Genomic DNA, 26612 nt, shown 5'->3' with positions numbered 1-26612 from the left:
TCATAATTCCAGCTTGGTGAAACACCAGAGAATTCACACAGGAGAGAAATCCTTTGAATGTCCTGACTGTGGGAAAGGATTTAATCAGAGTTCCAAACTGGTGCAACACCAGAGGATTCACACAGGAGAGAAACCCTTTGAATGTCCTGGCTGTGGGAAAAGTTTTAGTCAGAGTGGGAACCTGGTGGAACACCAGAGGATTCACACAGGAGAGAAACCCTTTGAATGTCCTGACTGTGGGAAAAGTTTTAGTCAGAATTCCAGCTTGGTGAAACACCAGAGGATTCACACAGGAGAGAAACCCTTTGAATGTCCTCATTGTGGAAAAGGTTTTAGTGATAGTTCCAACCTGGTGAAACACCAGAGGACTCACACAGGAGAGATATCCCCAATTGGAAACCCCCCTTTCAAACTAGGGTAAACCTGCTATAACCCACAACCCTACTCTCAACTAAAATCACACATGGAAGAGACAACACTGTGATCTCCAGAACATGTTCCATGTACGCACTTATGCTCACAGAATACCCAAGTAGATATGCACCAAATGCAAATTAAACATAGAAACATAGAAACATAGAAGTCTGACGGCAGAAAAAGACCTCATGGTCCATCTAGTCTGCCCTTATACTATTTTCTGTATTTCATCTTAGGATGGATATATGTTTATCCCAGGCATGTTTAAATTCAGTCACTGTGGATTTATCTACCACGTCTGCTGGAAGTTTGTTCCAAGGATCTACTACTCTTTCAGTAAAATAATATTTTCTCATGTTGCTTTTGATCTTTCCCCCAACTAACTTCAGATTGTGTCCCCTTGTTCTTGTGTTCACTTTCCTATTAAAAACACTTCCCTCCTGGACCTTATTTAACCCTTTAATATATTTAAATGTTTCAATCATGTCCCCCCTTTTCCTTCTGTCCTCCAGATTGAGTTCATTAAGTCTTTCCTGATACGTTTTATGCTTAAGACCTTCCACCATTCTTGTAGCCCGTCTTTGGACCCGTTCAATTTTGTCAATATCTTTTTGTAGGTGAGGTCTCCAGAACTGAACACAGTATTCCAAATGTGGTCTCACCAGCATTCTATATAGCGGGATCATAATCTCCCTCTTCCTGCTTGTTATACCTCTAGCTATGCAGCCAAGCATCCTACTTGCTTTCCCTACCGCCTGACTGCACTGTTCACCCATTTTGAGACTGTCAGAAGTCACTACCCCTAAATCCTTTTCTTTTGAAGTCTAGTAGTAAACAAACTACTAGAAGAAAAATAGAACTATTTATGGGACCATCTCCTGACATACCTCCCTGTGACTGATTAGAGCCCACAGGGTTTGCCTCCTCCAGGTCCCTCAACTAAATAGTTTTGGTTGGCGGGCCTGTATGGGAGGGCCTTCTCTGTGACAGCCCTGGCTCTTTGGAACCAACTTCCCCCTGAGATTTGCATGGCCCCCACCCTATAAATCCAATAAAACTAAACTAAACCTATTGGGTTTCTGTAAGACCGTGAAAATCTGGCCTTGCCACCAGGCCTGGGGGCTGTGAGAATTGACATGTCTTAATCCCACCAAGACAAGAATTAAGCACCCTAAAACTGAACATAATGAGAAACCCCAAACCTCACGAAAAGAACACGCACATATTGAACACACACATAAACAAGCAACTTCTATAACCCCTTGGAGGAAGAAAACAGATGAAAACATGTCCCCCACAGAAAAAAACACCAACCAAATACAAAACCACTGTCCAAACCAACCCACCCATATCCAACCCCACTAGCTCTTAGCAACCAATACCACAGACTTCCAATAGAGGATAACACAGAGACAATGAAAAAGAAACACCAGAAAGAACACTCAACAAAGCAGCACAACCAAACACCACTACGACAATGATAGAAACTCCCCAAACAACCCTAAGCTAAAATAAAAGGTGAGTACAGTGTTCCCTCGATTTCCGCGGGGGATGCGTTCCGAGACCGTCCACGAAAGTTGAATTTCCGCGAAGTAGAGATGCGGAAGTAAATACACCATTTTTGGCTATGGACAGTATCACAAGCCTTCCCTTAACACTTTAAACCCTTAAATTACCATTTCCCATTCCCTTAACAACCATTTACTCACCATTATTACTGGTACTCACCATTGAACAAGACACTTAGTGATCCTGATATTTATAAACATAATTATTTATTAACAACAATTATTATTATTTTTATTTATTTGCAAAAATTATTAGTTTGGCGATGACATATGACGTCATCGGGTGGGAAAAACCGTGGTATAGGAAAAAAACCGCGAAGTATTTTTTAATTAATATTTTTTGAAAAACCGTGGTATAGGCTATTCGCGAAGTTTGAACCCGCGAAAATCGAGGGAACACTGTACTCATAATAGTAGATTCAATCCTCAGAGGAATCGAACCCGCCATCTGTAAACCAATCAATCCAGAGAGGTATGCTGCCTTCCTAAAGCCAAAATCATAGACATATCACAGAAAGTAACCAAAATAATAAAATGCACAGACTAATACCCCCACTATTACTCCATGTAGGAGCAAATGACACAAGGTCTTGAAAACAATAATGAAAGACTATTTCATGACCAGCTGGGCAAGAAAGTAAAGATATAGTAGCACAGGTAGTTTTTCCGTCTATATTACCAACAAGAGGATAACATCCAGAAGATAACAAAGAATTCTACAGGAGAACCACTGGTTAAACGATTGGTGTCCCCAAAAATCTTTGGATTCCTGGACCACGGATTGTACTACCACCAAGGTGGGCTTTTGGCAAGGGATGGGTTATACCTCACTTAGACGGGGAAGAATGTCCTTGGAAAATTACTGGCCCAACTTGTAAGGAGGGCTTTAAACTAAAATCGAGTGGAGAGGGTGACCAAACTACAGAATCTCCAGGACCTAACTCCAAGCAAGTACCCGTAGTAAGCAAGGCAAAAAACGAATGAAAGAGGGATGAGAAAGAAGTCAAACTCTCACACCAATCGGGAGACAGAGAAAGGACACCCAGAATCAGCTACAAAGAATTCAAATGCCTTTACACAAATGCACAATGCCTGGGGAACAAACAGGATGAACTGGATATATTAATGCACCAAAGTGAACACGACATAGTTGGAATAAGAGAAACCTGGTGGGATGAAAAACATGATTGGAATACACAGATAAAAGGATACAAACTCTTAAAAAAAAATCACACAAAAAAGGAGGCCTAGTTGCACTGTATACAAAGAACTAGGGGAAAGATCAAAAGCAACATGAGAAAATATTATTTTACTGAAAGAGTAGTAGATCCTTGGAACAAACTTCCAGCAGACGTGGTAGATAAATCCACAGTAACTGAATTTAAACATGCCTGGGATAAACATATATCCATCCTAAGATAAAATACAGAAAATAGTATAAGGGCAGACTAGATGGACCAGGAGGTCTTTTTCTGCCGTCAAACTTCTATGTTTCTATGTTTCTTTTTTTTCCCCCCCAATATTTTTATTAATTTTCTTAAAATAACATACAGACTTACAAACATTTAACATAGAATGTGGGGATGTATCATCCCCGCTTTTCTTAAAAGTATAAATGCAGATACAGAAAAAGGAATACATGATTAAATGCGTAATTCAATATTACTAATACAAAAATATCTAGTAAAGAAAAAGTGATATTGTAAAAAAGAAAAATAGTTATAACTAGTATAAAGTCAAACAATCTTGTCAATTCTATGTAAATAGACTAAATCTAATATTAATCTCAATTAAAAAAAAGAAAGATTTAAACCAAAGTATCTATGCCTATTGTTAATCTTCTATTATTAGGTTTTTTTTTAATCTATCCATTCATAAACATTGTTCCATGTTTCATAAAATTTCGTTTCTTCTTGATCATTCAAGCGTCTTGTCATCATATCCATCTCCGCGCAGTCTAATATTTTTGTAATAACTCCCTCTTCTTTGGGGATATTTTCCCCTTTCCAATTTTGCGCGTAGATAATCCTTGCCGCTGTAAAAATATGTATGATTAAGTACAAGATTTCTTTTTTGTAATTTTGGTTAGTAATTCCTAGTAAACAGAACTCCGGGGTAATTTCTATTTTTTGCTTTGTAATCTCTTTTGTCATTTTCTCTATCATTTTCCAATATGTTTCTAACTACTATGTTGCTACAAAGCTACATGTAACTAAAGAAAAAACCCCTTGGAATGCATATGGGTCAACATAAAAGAAAACATATGACAATTTACAAATGAGATTTTTCGATGTGGACATTTTAGAATGTTATTTAACCAATGGATGGAAATGTAATGATAAGATCTGAAATTGTTAAAATACAGAGAATGTGACAATAAAAAGAAAATATAAAAAGAATATAAAGTTGGAAAGGAGATATAAAAAGGGGGAAGATATTAAAAAGTTAAGTCATTTGGAAAGGGCAGAATAAAAAAAGAATCAGTTAAGATATAAGTTTATTAATTGGATTTGTATGGATTTGTAAGTTGAGGAAAGGAAGGTGTAAGGTCCAAAATTAAGAAGTACAAGAAAATGAAGAAATTTGAAAGATAAGCAATGGTGAATAATTTGAAAGAAAAATTGAAACGTTGTAGACTAAGGTGACCAAAATAGGAGGAAGCATTAGATAAATATTTGCTATACCTAGAAGAATATATTACATATTTAAATATAGATAAAGGGAAGCTGTTAGTTTATGAATAGCACAGATATAGGAATTAATTTTAGGGTTCTGGAAAGCTCATCTGTCAATCACATTAACAGATTAAGATACTCAGGAAAGGACAAGGTGGAGGAAGTAGGTAGGAAGGGGAGAGAGGTAGGAGGGAATAAGGTAAGAGGTAGAGAGGGAGAAAAGGTAGAGGGAAGAGAGGGAGATATAGGGTGGGAAGTAACATGAAATATAGAAGGAAAATAGATGGGAGATAAAAGTTAGTGCAAATTTAGGATATTTTATGATATAGGAAATATGTACAAGTTTGTAACATGTTGATATGGCATATGAATTAATGTAAAGATTGTGAAAAATAATAAAACAAGATTAAGAAAAAAATGAATGTCCTATCTGTAGGAAAGGTTTCAGTCTGAATTGCAACCTCTTTATCATATCATATTTCATTAAATTATTCAGTTATTACTTTTTAATCTAGTGTATACATCCTTTTTCATCTTCTGATTGACAGATTTGAACATTGGGCACTATCAAATAAAATGAAATTCAATGATGAGAAAAGTAAGGTTCTACATTTAGGCAAGAAAAACCAAATGCAGAGGTACGGCATAAGTGGTACATTGCTCAACAGTAGTAACTGTGTGAGGAATCTTGGTGACGTAGGCATAGTTCCCTCTAAGCTGAGCAGTGAGCAATCGCTCACTTAAAAATCATCATCAACTCAGAGTTTTCCAAACCTGCCCAGAAGCCGAGAGGGAAATTTTATTATTATTTCTGTGCCGCCCAGTCCCCAAGGGACTGCCGCTCAGACACTATACTTTTCCGCCCACCCCCCCAAAAATTAGAGGGAACACTGGACGTAGGGGACAGCCATTTAAATATGAGCCAGCAGTGTGCAGCAGCTGCCAAAAAAGCCAAGCTGGTTCTAGGCTGCGTTAACAGAGGGATAGAATCAAGATCACACAAAGTGTTAATACCACTTTGTAATGCCTTGGTAAGTGCATACTTGGAATACTGCATTTAGTTTTAGTCACCACTGTTGGGTATAGAGGCACGCCAGCCAAATTGCTGGTCCCTGATTGGGTAAAAGGCGACCAGCACATTTAAACAACTGTCAAGCCGCGCATCCCGGCTCAGCTTGTTAAAAAGACCTTGCATACCCCGAGCCCCTTTTTGTTGTTCCTGAGTTAAGTGTATTGTTCAGAACATTCCAGCTTGATCCTTCTATAAACGGAAATAGCAGCTCCGTGTCCGTGTGATTTGTCCTGACTTAACAAATGCACAATGCAAAAGGATGTTGAGACTCTTGAAAAAGTGAAGAGAAGAGCAACAAAAATGATTAGGGGACTGGAGGATGAAACATATGAAGAATGATTGCAGGAACTGGGTATGAATAGAATAGAATAGAATTTTATTGGCCAAGTGTGATTGGACACACAAGGAATTTGTCTTGGTACGTATGCTCTCAGCGTACATAAAAGTATGCCCATATTACACCAACACTCCGTAGTCTGCATTGGTTGCCGATCAATTTCTGGTCACAATTCAAAGTGTTGGTTATGACCTATAAAGCCCTTCATGGCATCGGACCAGAATATCTCTGGGACCGCCTTTTGCCGCACGAATCCCAGCGACCGGTGAGGTCCCACAGAGTTGGCTTTCTCGGGGTCCCCTCGACTAAGCAATGTCGTTTGGCGGGACCCAGGAGAAGAGCCTTCTCTGTGGCGGCCCCAACCCTCTGGAACCAGCTCCCCCCAGATATCAGAGTTGCCCCCACCTTCCTTGCCTATCGCAAGCTCCTTAAAACCCACCTCTGTCGTCAGGCATGCGGGAATTGAAATTTCTCTTCCCCCTAGGCTTATAGAATTTATACATGGTATGCTTGTACTGTATTTATGAGTGGTTTTTTAAATTGGGGTTTTTAGATTGTTTTTAATATTAGATTTGTTTACATTGTCTTTTTATATTGTTGTTAGCTGCCCCGAGTCTTCAGAGAGGGGCGGCATACAAATCTAATAAATAATAATAATAATAATAATAATAATAATAATAATAATAATAATAATAGAAAAAGATACATTTATCAAGAATCATGTGGTACAACACTTAAAGATTGTCATAGGGCTCAAGTAAGCAATGAAGAAACAATATTAATGAAAATCTTAGGATACAAGCAACAAGTTACAGTCATACAATCTCCATTGTTAATATATTTCTGGCCTGATTGTATAGCATGTCTAGTTTAATGAAAAGAGGGACCAGGAGTGATACGATAGGAGTGTTCCAATATTTCAGGGGTTGCCACAAAGAAGAGAGAGTAAACCTATTCCCCAATGCACCTGAAGGTAGAATAAGAAGCAAGGAAACTAAACAATGGAAGTAACTTAGAATTAAGAAATTTCCTGACAGTTAGAACAATTAATCAGTGGAACAGTTTGCCCCCAGAAGTTGTGAATGTTCCAATACTGGAGGTTTTAAAGAAGATTTTGGATAACCATTTGTCTGAAGTAGTGTAGGTTTCCTGTGTAAGCAGGGGGTTGGACTAGAAGTCCTCCAAGTCCCTTCCAACTCTGTTGTTGTCATTGTGGTTGTTTCTAAACCCTGCTGCATACTTTTCTTCTCTCTGGAGACTTCCTTGCTGGTCAATTTACAGAGGAACATGGCATGTAGCAGATATATCGGCAGCCCTGCTTGTACTCGCCCCTTACTGACTTCTTAGGAATCTGGATAGGTCAACAGTAGATAATCTAAGGGTAAAGTGTTGGGGGTTTGGGGATGACACTATGTAGTCCGGCAATTATTCCACGCTTCGACAACTCGGTTACTGAAGACATATTTTTTACAGTCAAGTTTGGAGCGGTTAATATTAAGTTTAAATCTGTTGTGTGCTCTTGCGTTGTTGTGGTTGAAGCTGAAGTAGTCGCCGACAGGCAGGACGTTGCAGCATATGATCTTGTGGGCAAGTATTCCATCTCTCTCTCTCTCTCTCTCTCTCTCTCTCTCTCTCTCTCTCTCTCTCTCTCTTTCTTTCACACACACACACACACACACACACACACACACACACACATGGAGGCAGACAACCGATAGCTTTTTCAGCAGATCTAGCTGCACCGTTGGTTTTTCTGCTCAGTCATGCCTTTGCAGTTGTTGAAATCCTTTGCAAGGCTTACTAATAGATGCCAATGTCTTTTGTTTGTTTGTTTGTTTGTTTGTTTCTTTCTTTTTCCGCCCCCTCACACACCCTTTTTCTTTCTTTAGATTTCTTTTCTCTTTTCCCTTTATTCGTTCTGGACAGTCCTTTGCTCATGCCCAGCCTTTAATAAACTTATAATCTGGTCACTTTATCCATGTAGAAGAGTGTTTTTTCTACCGCCATCAGGCGATGACAGATAGACAATATCTGTACCTGAAACGTGTCTAATAGAGGAGTTAAAACCATCGAGTATCGAAATGCTGGAAGATATCGGAAGAGAGAGGAAACGGAGAGGAACTTCCTCTTCCGGAAGGCTCATGGGAGGGTGGTGGGGTGTAGAGCGGCTTTTGTGCTCTTCCGAGAATCGAAGCAGCAGCTGGAAGGTGAGTTGAGGGCAGGTGGGGGGAGAGTCCGGGAACAAGTCGGGCTGTTTGGTTCCCTCCACGGCCTGGAAGCAGAGAAGCAACCGGGCTGAAGGGGGCCAGCTGCTGGTGCAAATTTAACCCCACTGGTGCTGCACGCAGTGAAACTGCTGGCTGCAATTTTCTGCTGGTGGGAAGATTGAAAAAGTCTCAAGTTAAGGTTGATTCTCTGGGAATGGCTTCCCTCCAGAGGTTGTGGGTGCTCCATCACTGGGGGTTGTGAGAGAGTTGGAAAGGACCTTGGGGGTCTTCTATTCCGACCCCTGCACAATCACAGGAGACTCAATACCATTTCAGGCAATCGGTTAATTGTTCTCAGTGTCAGGAAAATTCTCCGTAGTTGTAGGCTGCTTCTCTCCTGGATTAGTAGTTTCCATCCAGTGCTTCTTGTCTTGCCTTGTTGTGCATTGCAAAATAAGTTGACCCCCTTCTTCTTGACCCCTCAAGTGTTGGAAGATGGCTCTCATGTCATACCTAGTCCTTCCTTTCACTGGACTAGACAAACCCAATTCCTGCAACTCTTCTTTATATCTTTTAGCTTCCATCCCCCTAATCATCCCCACTTCTCTTCTCTGCTCTCTTTATAATGTCTCTACTACACTTTTTAAAAAAATATTGTGGAAATCAAAACTAGTTGCAGTAATCCTAAGTGTAAACTTACTAAAGCATTATAAATTGATGCTAATACTTAAGTTTAATTTTAAGTTTTATTAGATTTGTATGCTGCCCCTCCTCGAAGACTCGCGGCGGCTCACAACAACATCAATACAATATACAAAGTACAAATCCAATATAAGTTAAAAGCAATTTAAAACCCATAAATATTTTAAAAAAACAATCATTACTACACAATCATACCAATCTCATATATTAGTCAGAAAAAAGGTGGTCCTGGGGGGACAAGATAGTTATTCCCCCCATGCCTGGCGACATAGGGGGATACTTCACATGATCTTAATTCTAGCCCTCTGTTAAGGCAGCCTAGGATTGCATTAGCTTTTGTGGCCCATGCAATCAAACTGTTGGCTCATTTTAGGGAATTGTTCACTACGATAGGACTTCAAGATCCATCTCACAGTTACTGCTATTGAGGCAGGTTGCATCTATTCTGTTCGTTACCAGTTGGTTTTTCTTGGCTAATTATATTAATAGATTTTTAATCATTTCTAATACCAAATTACTATTGTATGTTTTATTATCGCTGTTAGCCGCCTGGAGTCTCCGGAGAGGGGCGGCATACAAATCCAATAAGTAAGTAAGTAGGTAGGTAGGTAGGTAGGTAGGTAAGTAAGTAAGTAAGTAAGTAAGTAAGTAAGTAAGTAAGTAAGTAAGTAAGTAAGTAAATAAATAAATAAATAAATAAATAAATTGACTGACAAGAAAAAAGCAAGAGGGGAATATTGGTATCAGAAGATACAGTTTAAAAATGAGGGGGTAATAGTGAGGGGGGTGTAATAATAAGAAGAGACCAAGAGGAATTGATAATACAGGAGTTGGGGGAAAAGTTATTAGTACAGAAATAAAAGAAAGAAAAGAAAAGATTAAGAGAGTGGGATTGGAAGGGAAATACTTATAATAATGAAATATTTGAGAGATTAAAAGAGAATGGATGATTGACAGTGCATATCATATTTTTTTAGCATTTTATTATATATCCATTTGTGTTAACAATAATAGCTGTGAATAAGTTTGTATAATCAGTATAATTATTTTAGTTAAAAAGTTTTTTATAAGTTATTTTATATTAATTTGTTATATGATGGACTGAATTATTTTTGAAACACCCTCTTTGTCTTTCAAAAGGCCGTGGAGACCTGACTTTGCTAGCAGGCCTGGGGGCCATGAATACTACCATCTTTCATGGCCAAATTGTTTTGATTGGATAGGTATGTGTTAGGTCGATTGGATTGAGCGTAATTTTGTATTATGGGATGTTATGGTTTATAATTTTAGTGTGTTTAATTTAAATATTGACTTCTTTCTTTTGTATTGTTTTCTGTTATTGTAAGTCGCCCTGAGTCCTATGGGATTGGGTAGCATAGGAGTTGAATACATACTACCATACATGGTGGCAGTGCGAAAAAGCCCAGACTTTCTGGAAAAAAATCGGGACGTGGATTGATGAAATTCTAGACATAAACTTAGAAAAAAAACCACAATGTTTCCTATAAGGGTTTATTCATAAACAGCTTAATCAAAATTATATCTACCTGATTATCCATATTATTACTGCAGCAAGACTTGCTTTTGCCCAAACGTGGAAAAATGTAGAAACCCCACAAGACGATTGAGCGTAATTTTGTATTATGGGATGTTATGGTTTATAATTTTAGTGTGTTTAATTTTAATATTGACTTCTTTCTTTTGGATTGTTTTTTATTGTTGTAAGCCACCCGGAGCCCTACAGGATTGGGTAGCATAGACGTCAAATACATAAACAAACAAACAAATGAATAATTTTGAATTAATCGAAATTTTAAAATATTATTATTATTATTATTATTATTATTATTATTATTATTGCTTACTTGAGCCCTATGACGATCTTTAAGTGTTGTACCACATGATTCTTGATAAATGTATCTTTTTCTATTATTATTATTATTTATTTATTTATTTATTTATTAGATTTGTATGCCACCCCTCTCCGAAGACACAGGGCATCTCACAACATAAATAAAAATACAAAACATAGGCATGTAGCACAGATCTAATAATTTAAAATACAATTAAAAAACCGTAGTATAATACGCAATCATACAGTCCAGTCACACCATACATTACATTTATGGGTAGAGGGGCAAGGTCTAATTGCCCCAGGCCTGGCGACATAGATAGGTCTTGAGGCTCTTGCAGAAGGCAAGGAGGGTGGGGGCAGTGCAAATCTCTGGGGGAAGCTGATTCCAGAGCGACGGCTCCCACACAGAGAAGGCTCTTCTCCTAGGCCCCTCCAAACAACCTTGTTTGGTTGATGGGACTTGCAGAAGGCCAACTCTGTGGGATCTGACCGACTGCAGGGATTTATGTGGCAGAAGGCGGTCCCGTAAGTAATCTGGTTTGATGCCACGTAGGGCTTTATAGGGCTTTACCAACACTTTGAATTGTGTCCGGAAACCAATCGGTAGCCAGTGCAGGCCGTGGAGTGTTGGAGAAACATGGGTACTTCTGGGAAGACCCATAACTGCTTGCGCGGCCGCATTCTGCACGATTTGAAGTTTCCGAACACTCTATAGAGGTATTGATATTGACAGGGAAAAAAAGAATAAAGAAAAGAAGGGAAATAAATTAGACTATAGTAGATCAGATGTTGGAAGGGTATAAAATTTGGACAATTATTACCCTTTGTATAACTTACAAACCTGATGTAATAATTCAGGATTTAGATGATTATTGATACTTTTGTAACGATATAAGATCTGTATAATCAATACTCTTAAAAGTACAGTGACACCTTGTCTTACGAACTTAATTGGTTCTGGGACGAATTTCGTAAGATGAAAAGTTTGTAAGACGAAACATTGTTTCCCATAGGAATCAATGTAAAAGCAAATAATGCGTGCAAACCCATTAGGAAAATCCAAACTTTAAGGCTTAAAAAAAAAGTGGCGGGCGGACAAAGTGAAGGCTAGCGGAGTGGAGACGGACAGCGAGTAGAAGCGAGGAAAGGAGGTCCTAACGAAGGCTAACGCTGCCCCAAATCTCTCCCAAAATCACCCCTCCAAAAGCTTTCTATGTTGCCCCAAATCGTTCCTAAAATCACCCCTCCAAAAGCTTCCTAGGTTGCCCCAAATCACTCCAGAAATCACCCCTCCAAAAGCTTCCTAGGCTGCCCCAAATTGCTCCAAAAATCACCCCTCCAAAAGCTTTCTATGTTGCCCCAAATTGCTCCTAAAATCACCCCTCCAAAAGCTTCCTAGGTTGCCCTAAATCACTCCAAAAATAACCCCTCCAAAAGCTTCCTAGGTTGCCCTAAATCACTCCAAAAATCACCCCTCCAAAAGCTTCCTATGTTTGTTTATTTATTTATTTATTTATTTATTATTTGGATTTGTATGCCTCCCCTCTCCGAAGACTCGGGGCGGCTCACAACAGTGAAAACAAATCATAATAATCCAATTAATTAAAATATTTAAAGATTTAAAAAACCCCATATGCTAACAGTCACACACACAAGCATACCATGTATAAATTAAACGTGCCCAGGGGGAGATGTTTAATTTCCCCATGCCTGACGGCAAAGGTGGGTTTTGAGGAGTTTACGGAAGGCAGGAAGAGATGGGGCAGTTCTGATCTCCGGGGGGAGTTGGTTCCAGAGATCCGGTGCCGCCACAGAGAAGGCTCTTCCCCTGGGGCCCGCCAACCGACATTGTTTAGTTGACGGGACCCGGAGAAGGCCAACTCTGTGGGACCTAATCGGTCGCTGGGATTCGTGCGGCAGAAGGCGGTCTCGGAGATATTCTGGTCCGATGCCATGAAGGGCTTTAAAGGTCATAACCAACACTTTGAATTGTGACCGGAAACTGGTGGTCGGCAGCCAATGCAGACTGCGGAGTGATGGTGAAACATGGGCATACCTAGGTAAGCCCATGACTGCTCTCGCAGCTGCATTCTGCACGATCTGAAGTTTCCGAACACTTTTCAAAGGTAGCCCCATGTAGAGAGCATTACAGTAGTCGAACCTCGAGGTGATGAGGGTATGAGTGACTGTGAGCAATGAGTCCCGGTCCAGATAGGGCCGCAACTGGTGCACCAGGCGAACCTGGGCAAACGCCCCCCTCGCCACAGTTGAGAGATGGTTTTCTAATGGGAGCTGTGGATCGAGGAGGACGCCCAAGTTGCGGACCCTCTCTGAGGGGGTCAGTAATTCCCCCCCCAGGGTAATGGACGGACAGATGGGATTGTCCTTGGGAGGCAAAACCCACAGCCACTCCGTCTTATCCGGGTTGAGCTTGAGTCTGTTGACACCCATCCAGGCCCCAACAGCCTCCAGGCACCGGCACATCACTTCCACCGCTTTGTTGACTGGGCATGGGGTGGAGATGTAAAGCTGGGTATCATCGGCATATTGATGATACCTCACCCCATGTCCTTGGATGATCTCACCCAGCGGTTTCATGTAGATGTTAAATAGCAGGGGGGAGAGGACCAACCCCTGAGGCTCCCCACAAGGGAGAAACCTCGGAGCCGACCTCTGACCTCCCACCCCCAACCCCTCCAACTGGTGCAGAAGGATACCATGGTCGATGGTATCGAAAGCCGCTGAGAGATCGAGGAGCACCAGGACAGAGGATAAACCCATGTCCCGGGCCCGCCAGAGATCATCCATCAACGCGACCAAAGCGGTTTCCGTGCTGTAACCGGGCCTGAAACCCGACTGCTGGGGACCTAGATAATCGGCTTCTTCCAAGGACCGCTGGAGCTGGAGTGCCACCACCTTCTCGACAACCTTCCCCATAAAGGGAAGGTTGGAGACTGGACGATAGTTGTTAAGTACGGCTGGGTCCAGGGAAGGCTTCTTGAGGAGGGGGCGCACGAGCGCTTCTTTATAGAGTGTTGGAAAAACTCCCCTCCCCAAGGAAGCGTTAGTAATCTCCTGGGCCGAGCTCCATGTCACCTCCCTGCTGGCCGAGACCAACCAGGAGGGACACGGATCCAGTAGACAGGTGGCGGAACTCACAGCTCCAATGGCCTTGTCCACTTCATCAGGTGTCACCAGATCAAACTCTTCCCAGACAGGTGGACAAGTACGTGCCCCAGTCACCTCGACTGACTCATTGTCAGTCGACTCTGTTTTACAATTGGAGTCGAGGTCGGCCTGGATCTGAGCGACTTTATCAGCGAAAAACGTGTTAAACTCCTCGGCACTACTCTGCAAGGGCTCCCCAACTCCCCCCTGATTAAGAAGGGAGCGGGTCACCCTAAACAGAGCGGCCGGGCGGGATTCCGCTGATGCAATCAAGGCGGCATGGTACGCGCATCTTGCCGCCTTGAGCGCCACTTTGTAAGTCTTAATAAAAGCTCTTACAAGTATTCGATCAGATTCAGACCGACTCTTCCTCCATCGCTTCTCTAGACGTCTCTTTTGGTGTTTCAACTCCCGGAGCTCCTCGTTGAACCATGGGGCTCTACGGGGTCTAGCGCCACGGAGAGGTCGCAAAGGCGCAATCCGGTCGAGAGCCTCCGCAGCAGCCGTATTCCAGGCCTCCGCAAGAGACTCCGCCGAACTGTGGATGAATGCCTCTGGAATAACCCCAAGCGCCGTCTGAAAGCCCTCTGGGTCCATCAGGCGTCTGGGGCGGAACATCTTCATTGGTTCCGCCTCCCTGCGGGGAAGGATTGGAGCCAGGAAGTCAAGCCGTAGTAGAAAATGGTCTGACCATGACAAAGGCAATGCTCCTAAGCCCCTTAGTCTCAGACCATTTCTCAATTGCTCGGAAAGGAATACCATGTCAGGTGCGTGCCCTCCCTCGTGAGTCGGACCCTGTACTACTTGAGTCAGGTCCATGGCTGTCATGGTGGCCATGAACTCCTGTGCCAACCCAGAGGTTTCACCGAGTGACGGCAGGTTGAAATCCCCCAGGACAATGAGTCCGGGGAACTCCACCGCCAACCCGGCTACCTCCTCGAGTAGCACAGGCAGGGCTTTTGACACGCAGCTGGGAGGCAGGTACGTGAGAAATAAGCCCACCTGGACCCCTAAGTCCAACTTCAACAAGAGAGACTCGCAACCCGCAATTTCCGGAGCAATGAGTCTACGCAGGCAAAGGCTCTCCCTGGCTATAATAGCCACTCCTCTCCGCCTTCCCTGGGGTCGAGGTTGATGCCATATCTGAAACCCGGCTGGGCAAAGTTCAGAGAAAGGGACACCTCCCTCCGGGCCCAGCCAGGTTTCAGTAATACACGCCAGGTCGGCCTCCTCATCCAGGATCAGATCCCGGATGAGGAGAGCTTTATTTACCACTGATCTGGCGTTAAGCAGCAGCAACCTGAGTCCACGGCCAGAGTTACACTCATCACCAGTACCCAAGATTGGGCTCACAGAGCCAGAACAAGGGACTGTTATTAAGCAACGGTCCCTCGTTCCCCTGGAACGGCTAGCTCTGTGGCCCCCGCCATATCTGCCTCTCCCCAGCAACACAGGGATATTCCGACCCTCCGCCACCCCAGAGATCGGTGCCCCTTCCTCTCCTGTCTCCCGAGCGTCAGGTGGGCCAAATCTATCATTCACACTACTATCAATCAACTCATCCATACCATAACCCCACCCACCCCCACCAACCCAATTATACCAATCATTCCATTCATACCAATCATTCCATTCATACTCACAAGTATACTTATCCCAGTCATCCATTACTTAGCACCCCAATTTAGGTTGCCCTAAATCACTCCAAAAATCACCCCTCCAAAGCTTCCTAGGTTGCCCTAAATCACTCCAAAAATCACCCCTCCAAAAGCTTCCTAGGCTGCCCCAAATTGCTCCAAAAATCACCCCTCCAAAAGCTTCCTAGGTTGCCCCAAATCACTCCAAAAATCACCCATCCAAAACCTTCCTAAGTTGCCCCAAATTGCTCCAGAATTCGCTCCTCCAAAAGCTTCCTAGGTTGCCCTAAATCACTCCAAAAATCACCCCTCCAAAAGCTTCCTATGTTGCCCCAAATCACTCCAAAAATCACCCGTCCAAAAGCTTCCTAGGCTGCCCCAAATCACTCCAGAAATCACCCGTCCAAAACCTTCCTACGTTGCCCCAAACTGCTCCTAAAATCGCCCCTTTAAAAGCTTCCTACATTGCCCCAAACTGCTCCTAGAATTGCCCCTCCAACCGCTTCCTAGGGAAGGCAAATGGAGTGAAGAAAGGCAGCAAGGGGAAACAAGGCATTTTGAAAGGAGAGGTGATTTTGTATGATGGGATGTTATGGTTTATAATTTTAGTGTGTTTAATTTTAATATTGACTTCTTTCTTTTGTACTGTTTTTTATTGTTCCTCGCCCCAGGTGCAAGCGAAAGGAGGCAGGGAATTCCGGCGGGGGTGGCAAGCAAACGGGAAATCCCGGCGGTGACAGTCACAAGGCAAGGGAATCCCTGCGGTAGTAAGAAAGCGCATGTGCAGTAAGAGAGCCAATGCACCTGGGCTTGGGTTCGTCAGGTGAAAATGGTTCTTGAGACGAAGCAAACAAATCTTAAACACCGGGCTTGTATCTCGAAAAGTTTGTATGAAGAGGCGTTCGTAAGATGAGGTATCCCTGTATTCATATACAGTAGTCCCTCGCTATATCGCGCTTCACCTACCGCGGCTTCACTTCATCACGGGTTTTCAAGAAATATTTCTTAGGATATATGAGAGAGAGAGAGATTACGTATACGTATGAGAGAGAAAGAGAATGTTGTTGCTTTATTTTTTTTATTTTTTTTATTAGTTTTAAGTTATATTATAGATGTACTACTGTGATATGTATTTTGTAATAGTGTGGGAAGGGTTTATAAACACTTAAAACAATGAAAACTTACCAAACAATTACAATATAAATACTTAAATAAGTACTATCAGTCGATAAATTCCACATCGCGGATTTCACCTATCGCAGCCGGGTCTGGAACGTAACACCAGCGATAGGTGAGGTCTTACTGTAAGTTTATATAATTTATAAGTTGAATTTTTTGCTGTGGGTAATTTAAAATGTTATTAACCAACGGATGGAATTGTAATGACAGAAATTGTATTTGTTTAAATATAGAGAATGAGTTAATATAAAAATTTTAAAAAGTTAGAATGTTGGAAGGGAGAGATGAAAGGGGAGAAGAAATTAAAAATTTAGGGCACCTAGAAATGATAGAACTAAAAAAAATGATGAGTAAATATACCAATTGAGGAGAGGGAGAAATACAGCCAAAATCAAGAGGCATAAGAGATTATGACTATTTTTTGAAGTTATGGAATAGAATGGAATAGAATAGAATAGAACCGTGGTCGAACTGAGTGAGAGGAAAAGGCACGGTGACCACGGTGGCTCCCTGAGTGGAGGCAGAGGTGACGGCAAAAATCTCTGCACTTTCTACAGCCGCCTGGCTGGGCTGCCCAGAGGGAAGTGGCAGCTCCCGCCTGAGGAACCCGTGGCCATGGCTGCTGGCTTGGTGGAAGGCGCCAGCGGTAGACACAGGGGATGGGAGAAGGAAAGGCAGCCACGGCAGCCTCCCAGCCCCCCCCCCCAGCGGGCTGGCAGGGGGATGGGGAGCGCACGCGTGACATTCAAAACAAGAAAAACCTTCTCCGGTCCCCATACTTTCCTTGTTGCTCCCGACCCCAACTCCAACGCCCAGCTCCTTAGCGTGGCCTTGGAAAAGGCTGCATGGGGGGTTGTTTTTGCGAGTGCGGCCGTGCACCTTAGAGGGAACACTGCCCACGAGCACAGGATGCAGATGCATCCTGTGCTCCTGCCACTCACCCGCGGGCCGGATAAATGGCCCCAGCAGGATGCATGCAGGGCATAGTTTAGAGACCGCTGCACGAGAGGATTCATACAGAAAGGATAGCCTTTGAATGTCCTGATTGTGGAAAATGTTTCAGTGAGCATTTCAGCCAAGTGAAATCCCAAAGGACTCACTCGGTGGGGAAAAAAACTATTTGAATGTTCTGATTGTAGAAAAAGTTTCAATCAAAGTTCCCAGCTTGTGACTCACACACTAGAGAAAGACTTTGAATGTCCTGATTCTGGGATGTTTCAGTGGGAATTCTAGCCTGGTGATACACCAAAGGACTCACAGAGAATTACAGGGTTGGAAGCGACCTTGGAGGTCTTCTAGTCCAACCTCCTGCTTAGACAGGAAACCCTACACCACTTCAGAAAACTGGTTATCCAACATCTTAAAAACCTCCAGTGTTTTTCTAGTAGCAAATCTACAACTCCCGAAATTAAGCTGTTCCACTTGTTATGTATTCTCACTGTTAGGAAGCTTCTACTGACATGAAGTTGTAAGTTGCTTCTCTCCTTGGTTAGTTCCATCCATTGCTTCTTGTCTTGCTCACTGTCACTTTGGAAACTAAGCTGACACCCTCTTCTTTATGTCAACTGTTTATGTCAACTTTATGTCAATACACTGTTCAACTGTTCAGTGGTTTTTTATATCTATGTGTTGCCAATAAGTACGGTATTTGCTTTCCTATCCATGGGTTTAACCAGGTTCAATTTTGCTTCATCCGTCACTTTCTAAGAAATAGCTATTGAGGTCCATTTGTCATCTTTGGTGGCACAGGTAGTCCTTACTTACAACTTATTCCTTGAGCTTTCAAAGTTACTATAATACAGTAGAAGCAGATGGGCACCTGATCCACAAAACCATGGTAATCCTAGTAGTTGTTCAGTGACCGCACTTCAGCAGTGACTATTTGGCATTAGTTGCCCATTTATGATGAACAAAAGTGGTCCTTCAAAGCTTGCAAAGGCTTTCGGCATCATTTCATCAGTTAAAGTTCCCATATCTCTAAATTTAGCTCAGAAGGGTTCAGATTAACCATTTTCTGACATTTTGTTAGGCTTGGAAGACATAGACTTTCTCCATATTGCCTATCCGGACTTCAGCAAAGCCTTTGATACAGTTCCACATAAAGAGCTGATAGATAAATTAGTGAAGATTGGACTTAATCCCTGGATAGTTCAGTGGATTTGCAGCTGGCTCAAGTGTAGACATCAGAGAGTTATTGTTAATGGCAAGTATTTTGAGCAGAGAGTTTACAAGCGGTGTGCCACAAGGGTCTGTTCTGGGTCCTATTCTTTTTAATATGAGTGACGTAGGGGAAGGTTTGGTAGGGAAGGTTTGCCTATTTGCTGATGACTCTGAAGTGTACAATACGGTTGATATTCCTGGAGGGGTCTGTAATATGGTAAAGGATTTAGCTTTACTAGATAAATAGTCAAAGCAATGGAAACTGCAGTTTAATGTTTCCAAATGTTAAATAATGCACTTGGGGAAAAGGAATCCTCAATCTGAGTATTGTATTGGCAGTTCTGTGTTAGCAAAAACTTCAGAAGAGAAGGATTTAGGGGTAGTGGTTTCACTACTGAGAGAGGCGGACACGCACGAGAGAGGGGGACAAGGAAGTGCATACCCAGTTGCTTCTGCCACTGAGCTGTGCTAGAGGTTTGGCTGTCAGCTCTTCCTCAGGGAGCGCTCAGGAGTTTGTTTTCCTTACTGCTGGAGGCCAGTCAGTGGATAAAACATCAGGAATGCGATGGAACTCCACATCCCATGTAGGACGTGTGGCCTGCCCCCACCCTGCTCCACTCTGCCCTGCCCAACCCGCCACCCCCAAACTGTGTCCCTCCGCGAGACGGGCATCTTACTAGTACTGGAGTTTGGCAGCTCTGTGTGTCTGTCAGCTGGTCTCTTTAGGGAAAAAAGTTTGAAAATACAGAAGCGTTTGTTGTGAGGGCAAGCCATTAACAACTTCTCATATCCATTAACAACTTTTCACAACCTTCTCTATGGTACATAGAAGGTTTTTTTCTGTAAAAGAACCAGCTGCGAGACACACAGAACTGCCAAATTCCATTACAGGTAAAGCGCCCGTCTCATAGCCAACCCCACCCCACTCTGCTCCGCCCTGCCACCCCTAAATTGTGTCCCACCATGCAAAGGGCCCCTGTCTTATTTTCGGGGAAGCACGATATCTACAATTATATAATCTTTCCCTAGCACCTAATATATATTTGATGATAGTCCTTTGCATTTCTAAGAATTCTCCATTGACTCAATTACACAACTGAATTTCAATGGATATTTGAACATGGATCTCGGTAACCTTCTATGAATCATAAATAATTTAAGTGATTAGTATTGGGGCATATTTGATTTTTCATTGTAATATATACTTTTTATCTTTTTTCATAACATCTCTAATTATTTTATAAACAATTAAAGTTCTATTTTTTCTTTGAATCTTACAGACAAAGAGGATGGCGATATGATCATTGAGGACCATTGAAATGAAAAGCAACATTGAAAAGGGAAGAAAATCAAGCGAAAAATCAAAATATTTTCCTCCTCTTCCAGCAGCTGTTAGACAAGCGAGAGAAAATCAAGAAAGATTTCAAGCTTCAATAAGCAAATTATGCAGAACTCAAAGATAGGTTACATGAAAAGTCAAAGGACATAATTTTCAATCAGCAAAAAAGAAAAATATCTGGAAGTCAGTTGAGATGAAAAGGTCAATAGTAAAGCCATGTAGAGCAGACAGTAATGCAGGCCTCTCCCTGTGAGGAAGAAAATGGCTTGAACGAAAGCACCACTAAACGAGGCATTGTCCATATTTTTGATGAACTCAGCTGTGGAAAAGCAACATATGTTTGCCTGTTGTGGGAAAAGAAGAGATTGCAAATCACAGCTCTTTATGCAATGAGGAGCTAAACAGGAGAAAATCCATGCACACTATCTAAATGTAGCAAAAACTTGTCAGAACAGCTCCCTTGTGATTCATGGAAGCAAAAACACAAGAAGGAAGCCACGAAAGAACTCCCAATGTGCTAAGTGCTTTAGTGAGTGTGCAAATATGGTGGTACATCAGAAGACACACATGAGGGAGAAAACATATGACATTAGAAATTGTCAGATCATGAAATACTAAAGGATGCACACACAGTAATAACACCATTTGAACATCCATTCTGTGAGAAAAACTTCAAAGAGAGAATTCCAGTGTGGCGAAGCACCCAAGACTCACAAGGAAGAGAAAATGTTTGAATGCGCTGACTGATAAATTCAGTCACAATTTCAGTCATGAAACACCAGAGGACTCGCACAGGAGAGAAACCCTTTGAATGTCCTGACTGTGGAAAAAGATTTAGTCAGAGTGGGAACCTGGAGCAACACCAGAGGACTCACACAGGAGAGAAACCCTTTGAATGTCCTGACTGTGGGAAAAGTTTTAGTCAAAATTCCAGCCTGGTGAGACACCAGAGGACTCACACAGGAGAGAAACACTTTGAATGTCCTGACTGTGGGAACAATTTTAGTCAAAATTCCAGCCTGGTGGAACACCAGAGGACTCACACAGGAGAGAAACCTTTTGAATGTCCTGAATGTGGGAAACGTTTCAGTTGTAATTCCAGCCTTTTGAGACACAACAGGAGTCACACACGCGAGAAACCCTTTAAATGTCCTGACTGTGGGAAAGGTTTTAGTCAAAATTCCAGCCTGGTGATACACCAGAGGACTCACATAGGAGAGAAACCCTTTGAATGTCCTGAATGTGGGAAAGGTTTTAGATGGAATTCCAGCCTTTTGAAACACAACAGGACTCACACACACGAGAAACCCTTTGAATGTCCTGACTGTGGAAAAAGTTATAGTGAAAATTCCAGCCTGGTGAGACACCAGAGGATTCACACAGGAGAGAAACCCTTTGAATGTTCTGATTGTGGAAAACGATTTAGTTGCAATTCCAACCTTGTGGAACACCAGAGGACTCACACAGGAGAGAAACCCTTTGAATGTCCTGACTGTGGGAAACGTTTTAGTCAGCGTTTTAGCCTGGTGCAACACCAGAGGACTCACACAGGAGAGAAACCCTTTGAATGTCCTGACTGTGGGAAAAGTTTTAGTCAACGTTCCAACCTGGTGGACCACCAGAGGACTCACACAGGAGAGAAACCCTTTGAATGTCCTGACTGTGGGAAAGGTTTTAGTCAGAATTTCAACCTGGTGGTGCACCAAAGGACTCACACAAGAGAGAAACCCTATGAATGTCCTGACTGTGGAAAAAGATTTAGTTGCAGTTCCAACCTGGTAAAACACCAGAGGACTCACACAAGAGAAAAACCCTTTGAATGTCCTGACTGTGGAAAAAGGTTTAGTTGCAGTTCTAGCCTGGTGAAACACCAGAGGACTCACACAGGAGAGAAACCCTTTAAATGTTCTGATTGTGGGAAAAGTTTTAGTCAGAGTTTCAACCTGGTGGAACACCAGAGGACTCACACAGGAGAGAAACCCTTTAAATGTTCTGACTGTGGGAAAAGTTTTAGTCAAAATTCCAGCCTGGTGAAACACCACAGGACTCACACAGGAGAGAAACCCTTTGAATGTCCTTACTGTGGGAAAAGTTTTAGTGAGAGTTTCAGCCTGGTGCAACACCAGAGGACTCACACAGGAGAGAAACCTTTTGAATGTCCTGAATGTGGGAAAGCTTTTAGTTGTAATTCCAACCTTTTGAGACACAACAAGACTCACACATGCGAGAAACCCTTTGAATGTCCTGAATGTGGGAAAGGTTTTAGTCAAAATTCTAGCCTGGTGAATCACCAGAGGACTCATACAGGAGAGAAACCCTTTGAATGCCCTGTCTGTGGGAAAAGTTTTAGTCACAGTGGGAACCTGGTGGAACACCAGAGCACTCACACAGGAGAGAAACCTTTTGAATGTCCTGAATGTGGGAAAAGTTTCAGTTGTAATTCCAGCCTTTTGAGACACAACAGGAGACACCTAGTAAGTAAGAAGGCTGATAGTTTAGGGAAACATATATCCAGAAAACAGTTCAAGAAACAGTGTTAGTTGTGAGTGGTAATAGTAATGGAAACCAGTACAGATATACAGTATATATTATATAAAGCAACAAGGTAATCTATTTCAATTCTAATCACAATCCCAATATCCAATACAAACGAGTTAACTTTCACGCATAGCTCTAGACATAAAGTAACTATCAATAAAAACTCCCTCCAAACAGGAACTCCTTTGGCTCCCTCTTGTGGCTAACTATGATCCATCTCTTAAAGGTATATCATATAAACATACGTTCATAGCTTATATGTATTGTAACCCAATATAATTACATACAGGGTACTGACAAAGGCAAATGACAAAGAGGGATGGGAAAGAAGTCAAACAGAAACATCAATCAGGTGACACAGAAAGGACACCCAGAGTCAGCTACAAAAAACTCAAATGCCTTCACAAAAATGCACAGTGCCTGGGGAACAAACAGTGAACTGGAAATATTAAAGCATGAAGGTGAACATGACATAGTTGGAATAACAGAAACCTGGTGGGATGAAAAACATGATTGGAACACACAGATAAAAGGATACAAACTTCCAAAAAACCAGATCACCCAAAAAAGGAGGCGGAGTTGCACTGTATATAAAGAACCCCTATGTTGCTACAGAGCTACATGTAACTAAAGAAGAAAACCCCTTAGAATGCATATGGGTCAACATAAAAGGAAATGTAGGACTATACAATTTACGAATGGGATTTTTCGATGCAGAGATTTTGGAATGTTATTAATGGATGGAAATGTAGTGATAAATCAGAAATTGTTAAAATACAGAGAATGTGACAATAAAAAGAAAATAAAGTTGGAAAGGAGATATAAAAAGGGGAAAGATATTAAAAAGTTAGGTCATTTGGAAAGGGCAGGGGAAAAAAAGAACCAGTTGAAAGGAAGGTGTAAGACCCAAAATTACTCTCAGAAGTCCAAGAAAATGGACAAATTTGGAAGATAAGCAATGGTGAATAATTTGAAAGAAAATTGAAAACTAAAGGTGGTAGACCCAGGTGACAAAAATAGGAGGAAGCATTAGATAATATTTGTTATACCTAGAAGAACATATTACATATTTAAATATAGATGAAGGGAAGCTGTTAGTTTATGAATAGCACCAATGTTAGAATTAATCTAGGGTTCTGGAAAGCTCATCTGTCAACAACATTAACAGATTAAGATTAGAAGGACTCAGGAAAGGACAAGGTGGAGGAAGAGGAAGTAGGTAGGAAGGGGAGAGAGGTAGAGAGGGAGAAAAGGTAGAGGGGAGAGAGGGAGATATAGGGAGGGGAGTAACATGAAATATAGAAGGAAAATAAATGGGAGATAAAAGTAACTGAAAATTTAGGATATTTGTTTATGATATCTTGGAAATATGTACAAGTTTGTAACGTGTTGATATGGCATATGAATTAATGTAAAGTTTGTGAAAAAAAATAAAACAAAATTAAGAAAAAAATGAATGTCCTATCTGTAGGAAAGGTTTTAGTCTGAATTGCAACCTCTTTATCATATAATATTTCATTAAAATATTCAGTTATTACTTTTTAATCTTTAATGCATACATCCTTTCTCATCTTCTGATTTACTTATCAATTTCTTTTGTGTTTAATTTATAAGCTAACCATCTTCCTTTTTTTGGCATTTTAAAAACAGTTATTAACTGCATCTACATAGAGGGATACATGCATTGGAATATTAAAAATTACTATCAGAACAAAACGAACTTAAAATAATGACTAAGTTAGCAGAAGAAGGTATAATTATTGATTGGTGGCCTTATCTGCAGCTACAAAATAAATATAAATTTGACCTCGAAAAAAGTGGTTTTCAATCAAAAGAGCAGGAAATTGATAAAATTTTCACAGGCCCAGAGGAAAAAGCAATTTCAAAGTTTTATAAATGTTTACTAAATGAGAACATGGAGGAGGAGAGAGTTAAAGAGGATGATAAAGTGGGTCCAAAATATAGGCCATACGATTGATTTGGAGAACTGGGAATCCCTTTGGAGTTGTAATTTGAAATTAACTATTTCAGCTGCCTATAAAGAAAACCTCTACAAAACCTTCTACCGTTGGCACTTCATACCAGTCCGACTAGCAAAAATTTATCAAGGAATATCTCCAAACTGTTGGAAATGTAAAGACGAGTTAGGTACATACTACCACATGTGGTGGACCTGTGGGGAAGCTAAACATTTTTGGAGAAAAATATCGAAATGGGTAAAAGAAATTACTGTAACAGAGATTAAATTTGAACCAGAAATATTCCTATTGGGAATAATCGATAGCAATACCAAAAAAGAGGATAAATACCTTATTATACATCTGATTACAGCCACAAAAATTTGTTACACCCAAAATTGGAAAAAGGATGATATACCCACCAATGTACACATTATAAATAAAATAATGGAACTGGCTGAGATTAATAGGTTAACTATGCGTATTAAAGACAGAGAAGATACAGCCTTCTACAAAATTTGGGGCAAATGGTACAATTGGTTACAAAAAAGGAAAAGAATTGAAAATGATTAGTTTATTCACATTGCAAAGAGGAATTATTTCAAAACTAAAAGCAATACCTTTTTTCTTATCTCAGACATGCCACAACATATATAGATTAAAACTGTTTTAAGCTTTTAGATTTTTAGATTCATCAAATGGTCTATGTATAAGAGATGAAAAACATAGTTATAAAATTTGTTAAAATTCATAGTTTTTTTTTAAAAATCATTTTTTTATTTTTAAACTTTATGATGTCTGCTATAATTTTAGAAGTGAAAGATTTACTTGTATTCTTTTCCGCTCTTAAGAAATATAGAGTTACTTTAGGAAAGTGAGAAACAGATATGGAAAATCGCAAGTTAAATACTATATTGTTTAGTTATAAAATATAATAAGAGAGAGTATCTATTTGTTATTTTATTTTACTTTATTGTCATTGTCATTTCTTTTTTTCCTTTGTATTTTGTTTTTTCAAAAACATCTACATTTTTGGGGGGGTGTATAAATTTTTATTGTTTTCTACACCTTACAGAGATTCCAATTTATATACCTCAAATTAAAATATAATACAATACAATATCAAATGCCAACTTCTTAGTCAAATTATTCAAATTTTTCTAATTATTTATCCAATTTTTCTGGTATATATCATTCATCCTGTGCTACCTCCTTTCCAAATGCTATCATCCGGATTTTAAATAATGTTCTTTGCTTTAATTTATATTTAGAGTGCTATACTTATCTAAATTTCTCTTGGCTATTTGCTATTTTTCCTAACTGAGTCATCGTACTTCAGTCCCTTTCTAGAATTCTTAGAAAACACATTCCTACTTTCATTTGAAAAAAAACCCCTTTTATCATAACTGCCCTTAACAATAGAAAATATCCAAATTTACGTCTCTTTAAAAGCCCAGGAAGGAAAGGAAAAAAATAAAAGAAAAAAGAAAAGAAAAGAAAGGGAAGAAAAAAGAAGAGCAGAAAAGAAAAGGAAAAGAAAAAACACTATTCATATCATATCCTAATCTATACATAGGAGGAAGTGTGGTTGTTAGAAATTTTAAAATACATTTCCTACTCAATTCATTTATTTCAGTTCTTTCATCATATCAGTATATCATTTCTACTTTAACGGATCAAAATAAATATATATCATTATTATTCCATTATATTATGCAAAAAGTATCTTCTATTAAAAAAACCCAAAGTATTAATATTATTCCTTAATCTAGTTATTTTCCACTGCCGTTCTTAGTGTGA

The 26612-nt window shown here is 40.7% G+C and overlaps 1 protein-coding gene across 6 annotated transcripts in view; it reads left to right on the top strand.

The window, feature by feature from the left end:
• The window catches only part of LOC139159877 (zinc finger protein 84-like), a 98695-nt gene that overhangs the window by 9092 nt on the left and 62991 nt on the right, over nt 1–26612 (top strand). The window contains exons 2-5 of one of the 6 annotated variants that reach the window (XM_070737303.1): nt 10119–10201; nt 16310–16552; nt 16864–16929; nt 20258–24307. In XM_070737303.1, coding sequence (XP_070593404.1) covers nt 21087–22856 — 1770 coding nt within the window. In that variant the 5' untranslated portion in view covers nt 10119–10201; nt 16310–16552; nt 16864–16929; nt 20258–21086 and the 3' untranslated portion in view covers nt 22857–24307. Of the gene's footprint in view, nt 1–8207; nt 8277–10118; nt 10202–16309; nt 16553–16863; nt 16930–20257 lie in introns of those variants that run through there. The other 5 variants (XM_070737304.1, XM_070737305.1, XM_070737306.1 and 2 more) reach the window with 5 other exon arrangements.

This window comes from Erythrolamprus reginae, chromosome 2 (assembly GCF_031021105.1).
Source record: "Erythrolamprus reginae isolate rEryReg1 chromosome 2, rEryReg1.hap1, whole genome shotgun sequence".
NCBI lineage: Eukaryota > Metazoa > Chordata > Lepidosauria > Squamata > Dipsadidae > Erythrolamprus > Erythrolamprus reginae.
Note: the sequence above shows the minus strand (reverse complement) of the source record. Positions and strands in the feature narration are given on the sequence as shown.